General features: G+C 38.3%; 2 protein-coding genes across 2 annotated transcripts; one reads left to right on the top strand and one right to left on the bottom strand.

Annotated features, from left to right (window-relative positions):
- Positions 1 to 1091: 1091 nt before the first annotated feature.
- LOC130945112 (receptor-like protein kinase THESEUS 1) lies at positions 1092 to 4249 on the top strand. Its single transcript, XM_057873796.1, has 3 exons — positions 1092 to 1107; positions 1198 to 1241; positions 1419 to 4249. Exon 3 carries the CDS (start codon positions 1490 to 1492, stop codon positions 4049 to 4051), a length of 2562 nt encoding a protein of 853 aa, XP_057729779.1. The 5' UTR covers positions 1092 to 1107; positions 1198 to 1241; positions 1419 to 1489; the 3' UTR covers positions 4052 to 4249.
- Positions 4250 to 10105: 5856 nt separating this feature from the next.
- Positions 10106 to 10732, bottom strand: LOC130945977 (uncharacterized). Its single transcript, XM_057874660.1, has 4 exons — positions 10544 to 10732; positions 10317 to 10472; positions 10231 to 10233; positions 10106 to 10153 (listed from the first exon to the last, which is right to left on the bottom strand). Exons 1-4 carry the CDS (start codon positions 10730 to 10732, stop codon positions 10106 to 10108), a joined length of 396 nt encoding a protein of 131 aa, XP_057730643.1.
- Between the last annotated feature and the right edge of the window lie 236 nt (positions 10733 to 10968).

The following is a 10968-nucleotide window of genomic DNA, read 5'->3' as shown; positions in this document are numbered from 1 at the left end:
AGAATTAGAATATTGATATTTTAATCCCTAAAAATAAGGTTATAGTATTTGAAATATTTACTTTGTTTATTTCTTTTAAGATTAAATGGTCATCATACCTAGTAATTATTAAATTCAAGATTTTAATGGAGTAGGTTAATTTATTCGTCTATTTAAATAAATATTAAAAGTTTAAAATTTTAATATATATACAGTAATTTATTAATTAATGATAAATTTTTAAATACAATTTAGATTTGTACTACATTAATCTTTGACTCGTTAAGTTAAAAAATATCGTAAACAAAATATATAGAAAGATTAGTTAATTTGAATAAATGAAAAATAATTATAAAACAAATAAAAATAAGATAAAATAAATATTAAGATATTATAATAAGTTTTATGTATTATTATATTAAGATTAGTTTTATGTATTAATTTAATTTTAATATATTATCAATATAAATAATTTTATCTAAAAATAATAGTTCAAATGGTATAATCTTTCTATACTTATTTAAGAGATTGCAAGTTTGAATATTTCTATTTTTGATTAAAAAATATATATAAATAATTTTATATAAATATCTAATTATATAGTGTCACATTATCAAAAATAATTATTTTTATTAACAGTATGAATAAACATAAAAAAAATGACGGTATAAAACATCAATGTATCAAAATTAAATTTTTATTATATTTTTTTTGTTGTTTTTTTAATAAGATATCAAATGAGCGGCTGTATATCACAAAGCACAACCAATTCTAAGATAATTGTAGACCACATCCCCAGAACTTCCATTTTTATATTAATTTTCAATTTTTTTAACATTATAACATTGGTGTCAAAGATTCTGAAATTTTGAAAACCACACCACCAAATCTTCAAGAAACAGCTGGTTCATTTCTTTTCTTTTCTTTTTTCTCTTCTTAATGGAAGTTAGTAGAATAATAACTAAGATTAAAACTTTGAAGTTCCATGAACCTTTTTTCCAAGTCATAATTTTTCTTTCTTTGTTGAGTTTTTGTGGGGTCCCCATTTTTGTTCTGTAGATGACAGCCTAATCAACAGCCTGGAAAAGGGTGTGTGTGCAGCCACCACACTAAAAAGCTTTCAACTTGGTTGATGATTCAGACTTGAAGCATTTTCATTTTTCACTAATGCCATTCACGTAATCAACCTTAATCCCACTCTCATTTATTCTCTTTCAGAACTTGCTCAATTTTTGCCATACACATTTTCCCTCGAAGACAAGGTATGCATATCAAGACAACTCTTTTTTCTGTTTCCGTTTATTTCTCACTCTACTTACGTAAGAGAATTCTAGCAACTAGATTTTGACACCACCTGTTCTGTATTTGTGTCTTGTAAGAAATGTTTGGTTTTTGTTTTGTTTTGTGCATTGAATTTGATAGATCCGAGGTTGGTGCAGGTTTTTGTGTGTGTGTGCATTTGCTCACAACCTGTTTGATTATATGGGACTAGTGTGAAGACAAGGCTACAATGTTGATGATGAAACTTGTTCTCAAGTGGGTTTCTTCTGTTTTTGTTGTCTTGCTTCTGTTCTTGTTGAATGGAGCATTTTCAGCAACATCTTCTTCATCATACACTCCTCCTGATAACTATCTCATTGCTTGTGGTTCCTCAAAAAACATCACCTTCCAAGGCCGCACCTTTGTTCCTGATTCACAGCATTCTTCACTAGTGTTCAAAACTGGGGATTCTCTTGTTTCTGCTAGTTCCAATTCTAGTACTGCACCATCCCCAATTTACCAATCAGCTAGGATCTTCACTGATACAGCTACATATAGGTTTGAGATTGCGCAACAGGGTCGGCACTGGGTCCGGCTTTATTTTTCGCCTGTCCGGAACTCCGGTCACGATTTGAATTCTGCTTCTGTGACAGTTGTTACTGATAATTTTGTTCTCTTGAGCAATTTCACATTTAGGAGCTACAATGGTTCTTATATGTTTAGGGAATATGCTATCAATGTTACCTCTGATACCTTGACTATGACCTTTATCCCTTCTAATGGTTCAATTGCCTTTGTCAATGCAATTGAAGTTGTGTCTATGCCTGATGATTTGTTTGTTGATCAGGCATTGGCCCTTAACCCCTCGGCCCCATTCAGCGGCCTCTCTGAACTCGCTTTCGAAACAGTTTACCGGGTGAACATAGGAGGTCCCTTGATTACTGCCCAAAATGACACCCTTGGAAGGACTTGGGAGAATGATCTGAAGTACCTCCATGTGAACAGCTCGGTCACTAATGTGTCGGTTGATCCTTCTATCATCAAGTATCCGGCAGGCGTGACGCCTCAGACGGCTCCGAATTGGGTCTATGCCACAGCTGAAGCAATGGGGGATCCAAATGTGCCCAATTCCAATTTCAACATTACTTGGGTCTTCCCTGTGGATCCAAGTTTCTCGTATTTTATCCGGGCACATTTTTGTGATATTATGAGTACTTCATTGAACACTTTAGTGTTCAATATGTTCATAAACTCTGACATAGCTATTGGAAGCCTTGATCTCTCATCCATAACCAACGACTTGGATGTGCCTTACTTTAAGGACTTCGTCTCCAATGCTTCGGACTCTAACACTTTAACAGTAAGTGTTGGTCCTGATACCATGGCAGATCTCACTAATGCTACTATGAATGGATTGGAGATAATGAAAATCAGCAATGCATTGAGGAGTTTGGATGGGCTTTCTTCAGTTGAGAGTCTCCTTCCTAGTTCACAATCAAAGAAGAACAAGATAGGAATAATAGTTGGTTGTGCTGTTGGAGCTTTAGCTGCCATAATATTTGTTGGATTATGTTGTTATTTCTGCTTGGTACAACGCAAATCAAAGGATACTCAACAAGGTGGTCATCCATGGCTGCCTTTGCCCTTGCATGGAAACTCTCAGACCATGACAAAAATGTCAACACTGTCGCAAAAGAGTGGAACTGCAAGTTGCATATCTTTGGCTTCCTCAAATCTTGGACGCTTCTTCACTTTCCAAGAAATTCTAGACGCAACCAACAAATTTGATGAGAAGTTGCTTCTTGGTGTTGGTGGTTTTGGTAGAGTTTACAAGGGAACTCTTGATGATGGAACCAATGTAGCTGTTAAGAGAGGCAATCCTAGATCTGAACAAGGTATTGCTGAATTCCGAACAGAAATCGAAATGTTATCCAAGCTTCGCCACCGTCATCTTGTGTCTCTCATTGGTTATTGCGATGAGAGGTCAGAAATGATTCTTGTCTATGAATACATGGCTAATGGACCCCTCAGGAGCCACTTGTATGGAACTGACCTGCCACCTCTGTCCTGGAAGCAGCGGCTCGAAATCTGCATTGGAGCAGCAAGAGGCCTCCATTACCTCCACACAGGTGCATCTCAAAGCATAATTCATAGGGATGTAAAGACAACAAACATCCTCTTAGATGATAACTTCGTCGCCAAGGTTGCTGATTTCGGCCTCTCCAAAACTGGTCCTGCTCTTGATCAAACTCATGTGAGCACTGCTGTCAAGGGCAGTTTCGGTTATCTTGATCCCGAATATTTCAGGAGACAACAGCTTACAGAGAAATCAGATGTCTATTCTTTTGGAGTAGTTCTAATGGAAGTGTTATGCACAAGGCCGGCTTTGAACCCTGTCCTTCCAAGGGAGCAGGTTAATATAGCTGAATGGGCAATGACTTGGCAGAAAAAGGGTATGCTTGATCAAATCATGGATCAAAATCTAGTTGGAAAAGTCAACCCTGCTTCTCTTAAGAAGTTTGGGGAGACTGCTGAGAAATGCTTGGCTGAGTATGGTGTGGATAGGCCATCCATGGGAGATGTCTTGTGGAACCTTGAATATGCTTTGCAACTCCAGGAGACCTCGTCGGCACTTTCGGAGCCGGAAGATAATAGCACCAACCACATTACCGGAATCCAGTTGACTCGTCTTGAGCAATTCGACAACAGTGTGAGTATGATGGATGGGGGCATTTCTGGCACCGATGATGATGCTGAAGATGCTGCGACAAGTGCAGTGTTCTCGCAATTGGTAAATCCTCGTGGAAGATGAGTTCTTTCTTGTGTACCATTTGTTCAAGCCTTGGACTAAATTGAAAGTCCTGATTGATGAATGAAAGTTGTTTCTCATTTCATTATTGTTTTTGTAATTCTTTTTCTTTTTTGCTCATAACATAAAGTTACCATGTAATATAGTATAGTTGTTCAGTTCTACAATAAAAGTTAGATTTGGTGAACCATCTTACATGCAATGTACTTTACAAAATTCTGGGTACCAATGTACTCCACAAAAATCACTTTTTTTTTTCCTGAACCGTTTCCAATTTTATCATTCCATGATATCCATAAATCAGTTTGATGTTTAAAGCTCACTATCAACATATTTTGAAAATGACAGTAAGTAAAATGGATGAAAAATATTGATAGATAGAAGTCATATTATCAACTTGCTAAGCTACCTTAAAGAATCACCTCTTGATGTTGTCCAAAACTTTACCTGTTTTTCTTAATTTCCTCTAAATGTGACTAATTGGGAGTGGATTTTCTTAAAAAAAAATTCAATTATTTGGTAAATTATGATTTTTTATTATTGAATATTTTTTTATTTATTATTATTTTTTGTCTCACTTAAAAAGTGTAAAGTGAGAGATCACATTTTGCCAAACAATTGAAAAAAAATTGAGAAAATCTATTCTCCTGACTAATTGTTACCATGTCTCATCTTCATATAACCAATTTTTTCTTAGATGTTTTTGGATACACAATAAAATCGTTTATCCAATTCAATTCAAATTAAAAATCGATTAAAATCTCACTAATTTGGATTTAATTGGATTTTATTTTTATCAAATCGCATGAATTAGATCCGATTTCGAATTTAGTTTCTAAAACCAATTAAATCCAATCTAAACATCACAATGTAATATAATAATATTATTTTATTATTACATTTAAAATTCTGTTTATAATATAATCAATTTGTTTTATATTTTTATCTTATTTATGTAATATTATTATTTAGTGAATATTTTATGAATTTAAAATGAGATTTATTTATTTATTTTAATCAATCTATAATTTTATTTCTATTATTATGTTATTGTTGGTTTTTCAAGATACTATTAAGACTTGTTATGTCATTGTTGATTATTTAAGTTTTGATATTAAGATTTGTTATATATATAGAACTGCAAATCCAATCCAATTTAAACGGATCCAAACTGTTTAAAATTGGATTGGGTTATCTACAAAAATAATCCAATCCAAACCGCTCTATAAGTAAAATTAATGTTTGGATCGGATAAATTTTTTATAACAAACTCATGGAATTCGCACCACAAATACCCCTACTAATTGTCTAGGTAAAGGACACAGAGACATGGACAGCACATCTTTAAAAAGTGTTTGGAAGCATAGACATGGACATTAAACACATTATTTTCGAGACAATTTTTTATGAGTAAAGTACCATTTCTACCCACGGAAGTTGAAAACGCTGACAAATCTACCCACGAAGGAAAGAAACTACCAAATGTAACCATCAATCGTGAGATCCGTGGGACGAAACTAACCAAGCCTTGTTCCGGCGTTGACTCCGTTAGTAACGCTACCTACGTGGCATTTCACGGCGTGACATGGCTGGGGAAGCTTCACACGTGGATTCTATAATTATAATTATATAAAAATATAAATGGATTTCAAAATTTTAATTTTTTTTAAAGAAAAAAGGAAATTAAAATTGAAGAGTTATCAAAGGTACAAGTCTTCGCGCGTTTCACAGAACAGAGGGTAGAGCCCTAAGAAGAAACTGTTCATCTTCTCCATTCACAGAAAATCTCCGGTGCCGACGATAATCTTCGTGTTGAAGAGAGGGTGGTTGTTGTTGTGGATCGTGTTAGCTTCTGGAGTTCGGTGATGTCATCCATAGGTAAGTACTAACCTTTGATTTCTCTGTAATGTTTTCCTGGATTTTCGGTGCATGGTTGTGAATTTATGATTTTTTATTAGGGTGTCTTTGTAGTGGGTATGATGTGGTTGTGAATTTGTTTTGTTTTCTGTGTATGTGTATTTGCAGATGGCAACTATCCACATTACGTTAGTCATTAGTCACAGAGAAAAATTTGTCAATGGTGATGATGGGAAACTGGCATATGTTGGAGGTGAGAAAACAGAAATTGAAAGAGCGAATGTGGATACTCTTAATAAGTTCTTCCTGAATGACTTAATAAAGGACATAGGGTACAATGATGTGAGCGAGATTTACTGGCTTGAACCTGGAAAGGAGTTGGACGGTGGGTTGAGGTTGCTTAGACTAGACATGGATGTGGTGACTATGTACGAAGCAGCCATTGCTAATGGGAGGAGAGTTGAGGTGTTCACTGATCATCCAATTGACCTTCCTGAGTTTGTAGAAGAAAACAATGAGCCTGAACCAGAGGTTGAGATATTACATGTTAATAGGACCCCAATCAAGCACAGAACCAAGATTTGTGTTAAAAGGACCCCAACCCCAAAGAAGAAGAGAAATAGAGTGGTGAAATTGAGTGAGAATGTAGGAGGTGTGCATGGACCGGATGCTGAAACAGAGGATGATCCGATAGATCAAGATTTCCATCATACCACAACAAACACACAACAACCAGATTTAAGCCATGATCAACCAAATATACCCACCCATTCACCTAAGGTAACATTTGATGAGGCACCAAGAATCGTTCGGCTCTCAGATGCACCTAATGAAACCAACTTACCGCCGTCTCATGAGGTGGTGAAGACTCCTCCACAGCCTGAACAACCAAATGTATCAGCTGCAAGTGAAGAAACTGGACACCAAATTCCAGTATCGGCGGAGTCAGTGGCTCCAACTGTTGATCAAGGGCCTGCTGAATCTGTTGAGGTTTTTACACAGTACATTCCACAGCCTTGTGAAGAACAAGAGTCTCAAGAGCAGAGCATTCAAAATGAAAAGGGAACAGTTGGTAGTGGTAGTCAACCCAGCAGTTCACAGCCCGGAGTAGATATAAATCGAGATGTGGGTGGTGGTAGTCAAAAGAAGAGGAAGAGAAGATCAACAATCAGGCCACCACCTTCAGGGCAAACATTCATACCTAATCAGGATCCAACCAAGCATCCTTCATTTTTTATACCTGTGGAGGGTGAACTTATGTCAGAGGCAAGTGCAGGAATGCATTGTTACGAGTCGGAGGAGCTGGATTCTATTGCAAGTGATGATGAAGACAGTCAGCATGCAGCATTTCCTCAAGCGAATCCAGATGCTCCAGTAAGGGAAGTAAGGTTGGAGGTTGGCATGGAATTTGAAAATCTGGACCATTTTAAGAAGGCAGTTAGGAAGTTTAACATCAACTTAGGCCGAAGCATATTCTTTCCAAGAGTGGATTCAACTAGGTGCAAGGCCATATGCTATGATGAGAGTTGTCCGTGGCAGATATACTGTGAAAAACGGTCATTTCCATTAAGCTTTCAGGTGAAAACGTTTGTGAATGAGCATACTTGCAGTAGAGTTAATAAGAATAAATCTGCAGATGGTAAATGGGTTGTAGAGGAGCTTGAGGACAAGATCCGTGATCATCCAGACATGACTCAAAGGCAGGCACAAGATTTTTTCAAGAAGGAGTATGACGTGATTGTGAACGAAAGGAAGATATACAGGGCCATGGTGAAGGCCAAAGAACGAATAGAGGGCTCAGAAATAGCTCAGTATGCAGTTCTTAGGGACTATGCTAATGAAATTATGAGGACCAACCCTGGCTCCACTGTGAGGATTAGTACTGATTTTGTTGAAGGGACTGGGCATAAGTTCAAAAGGATATATATATGCTTGGAAGGGTGTAAAAAGGGTTTTTCGAGTGGCTGCAGGCCCTTTATAGGGTTAGATGGAACTTTTCTAAAGGGATACTACCCTGGCCAGTTGTTGACTGCAATTGGCCACGATGCCAATAACCATATATACCCTATATCGTATGTTGTTGTGGAGTGTGAATGCAAGGATAGCTGGAAGTGGTTTCTGGAACTCCTACAAGAAGACTTAGGTGACGCTGCAATCAATGGAATCAACTTCATGTCAGACATGCAGAAGGTAAGGGCTGAATTCGTGTGCTATGTGTATGTGTTCACTTTTAGTTTCTTACAATGTATCATGCATACCTGTTGCTGTCATAGTTACTAACCTTCATATGGTATATTGATATAATTGTGTTGCTTTTCTCATTTAGGGCCTCATCCCTGCTATGCGTGAAGTGAATCCAGGAGCACATCACAGATTTTGTGCTATGCACATATGGCAGAACTTTAGAAAACAGTGGGGAGATACAGAATTGAAAATTGCTATGTGGAGATGTGCCAAGGCCACAACCTCCCAAGAGTTCAATGCTGTACTGGATAGGATCAAACGGGTTAATCCCCATGCTTGGGATTATCTAAACAGGATCCCTCCAAGTTAATGGAGTAGGAGTGGTTTCAGTGAATACCCAAAGTCTGACAACTACACGAACAACAATTGTGAATCATTCAACTCTAGGATAAAGAAAATGAGAGGGAAGCCTATTATAACTATGCTGGAAGAGGTGAGGTGTTATATGATGAGCATAATTGCAAGAAACAAGAAGGCGTTGGTGGGATATAATGGAGTAATCACTCCTGTGCAGCAGAGTAGGTTGGAAAAAGAGAAAAGGGAGAGCAACAAATGGCGGCCTTTTCCCACCGGAGATGATCCTGGTAATGTGTATAAAGTACAGTGCCTGCCACATAAGGTTATGGTGGATATAGGAAAGAGGACTTGTTCCTGCAGGTTTTGGCAACTGACTGGCTTGCCGTGCAGGCATGCATGTGCTGCCCTTGGATACCAGAATAGGAGGCCGGAGGAACATGCTCACAACTGGCTCTCTATGGGGGCGTATAATAGCACATACGAGTTCGTCATCCAGCCGGTTCCTAGTCAAGAATATTGGCAGTATGTTGATCTACCTCCAATATTGCCCCCAGTATACAAGAAGCAGATTGGGAGGCCAAAATTGAAAAGAGATAAAAAGAACGATGCCCCAAAAGATCCCACCCCAGATCCTCATAGGGCCCCAAGAAAGTATGGCCCCATCACCTGCAAGTACTGCCTGAAGGTAAACCTTATTTCATTTGCAATCATTAATTGTGCTTTCAATGCTCCATGTTTATTTCATGTTAAATGTATTACAGACTGGACACAACAGTCGTAGCTGTTCCAAGAAGAAGGAGGCAATGGCTGCGAGTGGTGGGGGACAAAGTTCAACTCCACACTCAGCTGCTGAAGATAATGAGGAGGATGCGGCAAGAATGGAAGAGATGTTTTGGGAGGAAACTCTGGAAGCTGTTGAAGCTGCTGAAGCAGCAGCATCTCAGCCACCACCTGTAAGTGTACTAATTAAGTTACAAAAACTCTTTACAAATGCTGTTTTATCAACCCACTCATATGTGTCTACTCTTATAGGAAACCAACCCAGCTCCTCAACCAGTTCCTAATCCAATGAGGTCTCCTTCAACTAGGCCACCAACTGCAAACAAGCCACCAAAGAAGAAGAAGAATCTGCGAAGACCACCACCAACTACTCAGCAACCACAGTCTGCTCCAGGGCCATCTGATGTGCCACCCACTGTGACACCTCAAACCATGCTAGCTGCCTCCCAGGGCACTACTTCCAGGTTCATGGAATTCATGCCTACTCCCACAGTGAGAAGATCAACTTCAAGTAGGTGGCCGCAGCCTGCCTTCCTTCCACCTAAAATTTTGAGGTCCACCACTGCACACTTGAAGGAAGGGTCAAGCGGAAGCAGCAACTCCACACCAAATCCTTGAAGGAAGATTATGTTCTTTTTTGTACTGTCCATGGCAGTTTATTTTACTTTTGATGGATATGTCAAATACTTTAGCTTCAATTGCTTATGTTTTGATTTTCGGTATGGGTGCATACTAGTTGTTGATAGCTCATACCTATAACTTGAACAATTAAGTAACTCAATTTCTACATACTTATCAGGTTATTTTGCTTGTATTTCATGTTAATTTTGAGCAGAAAGTAAACAACGATTGCAATTAGTAATAGATAACATCTGCAAGTTACATATCTGATATCACTCTGGTTGACATTTTCTGAATTCCAACTGTCTACAAATGACATATTCAGAATCGAACATGGGTATTTTTGTCCTTAAATAACACTAACAACTACATAGGCTTAATACCTCCTGAGAATCAGATACAAAGTACAGACAATGTTACACACCACCACCATTGACATAATCACAACCCAAACCCTAAGTTTACTAACTTCAACTTCAAACCTCCCTAACATCATCAGCATCTTCACTTCAGCCTCAGCCTTATTAACGTTTTCCTGCACATTTCTTTCTGACAGTCCTCGTCTCAGACCCTCCCACTTCCCTTCGATTTCGTCTACCCATTCAAAGAAGTTGCAGTCTGAGTTCTGTCCATGGCAAAAAAACTAAAATCAGACTCACATTCAACTCACATAGAACAGGGTGTACAACGGGTTACCTTCCAATTCGGACAACGGATGAACCACCTCCCAGGATTCATTGCCGTTCCTGATTGTAACAGTGTCACTCCCAACCCACAGTAACATCTGCCATTGAACTTCCTATCATGCACCCTCTTCGAAATTGAGCTTGCAGACACACTACCACTGCCGTTCGAAGGTGGAGTAAAGAGTCTTCTCCTCGACATTGCTATAATTTCAAAGATTTTCGTGAATTTAGGGTTAGGGATGGAACAAGGTTTGAATTTGGGAATTTTGGGGTTAAGGATATAGTATAACGGTCATACAACTCAGCAATCCACGTGTGAAGCTCCCCAAGCCATGTCACGCCGTGAATAGCCACGTAGGTAGCGTTACTAACGGAGTCAACGCCGGAACAAGGCTTGGTTAGTTTCGTCCCACGAATCTCACGATCTATGGTTAC

Source organism: Arachis stenosperma, chromosome 8 (assembly GCF_014773155.1).
Source record: "Arachis stenosperma cultivar V10309 chromosome 8, arast.V10309.gnm1.PFL2, whole genome shotgun sequence".
In the NCBI taxonomy this organism is placed as follows: Eukaryota; Viridiplantae; Streptophyta; class Magnoliopsida; order Fabales; family Fabaceae; genus Arachis; species Arachis stenosperma.
This window is presented reverse-complemented; position numbering and strand designations above follow the sequence as displayed.

Bases quoted from the DNA above. Each gene is read 5' to 3' on its own strand.
- LOC130945112 (XM_057873796.1), top strand. From the start codon at position 1,490: ATGTTGATGATGAAACTTGTTCTCAAGTGGGTTTCTTCTGTTTTTGTT.
- LOC130945977 (XM_057874660.1), bottom strand. From the start codon at position 10,732: ATGTCGAGGAGAAGACTCTTTACTCCACCTTCGAACGGCAGTGGTAGT. The intron at 10,473-10,543 runs GTAACCCGTTGT...TGCCATGGACAG, and splicing joins TCCGTTGTCCGAATTGGAAG to AACTCAGACTGCAACTTCTT.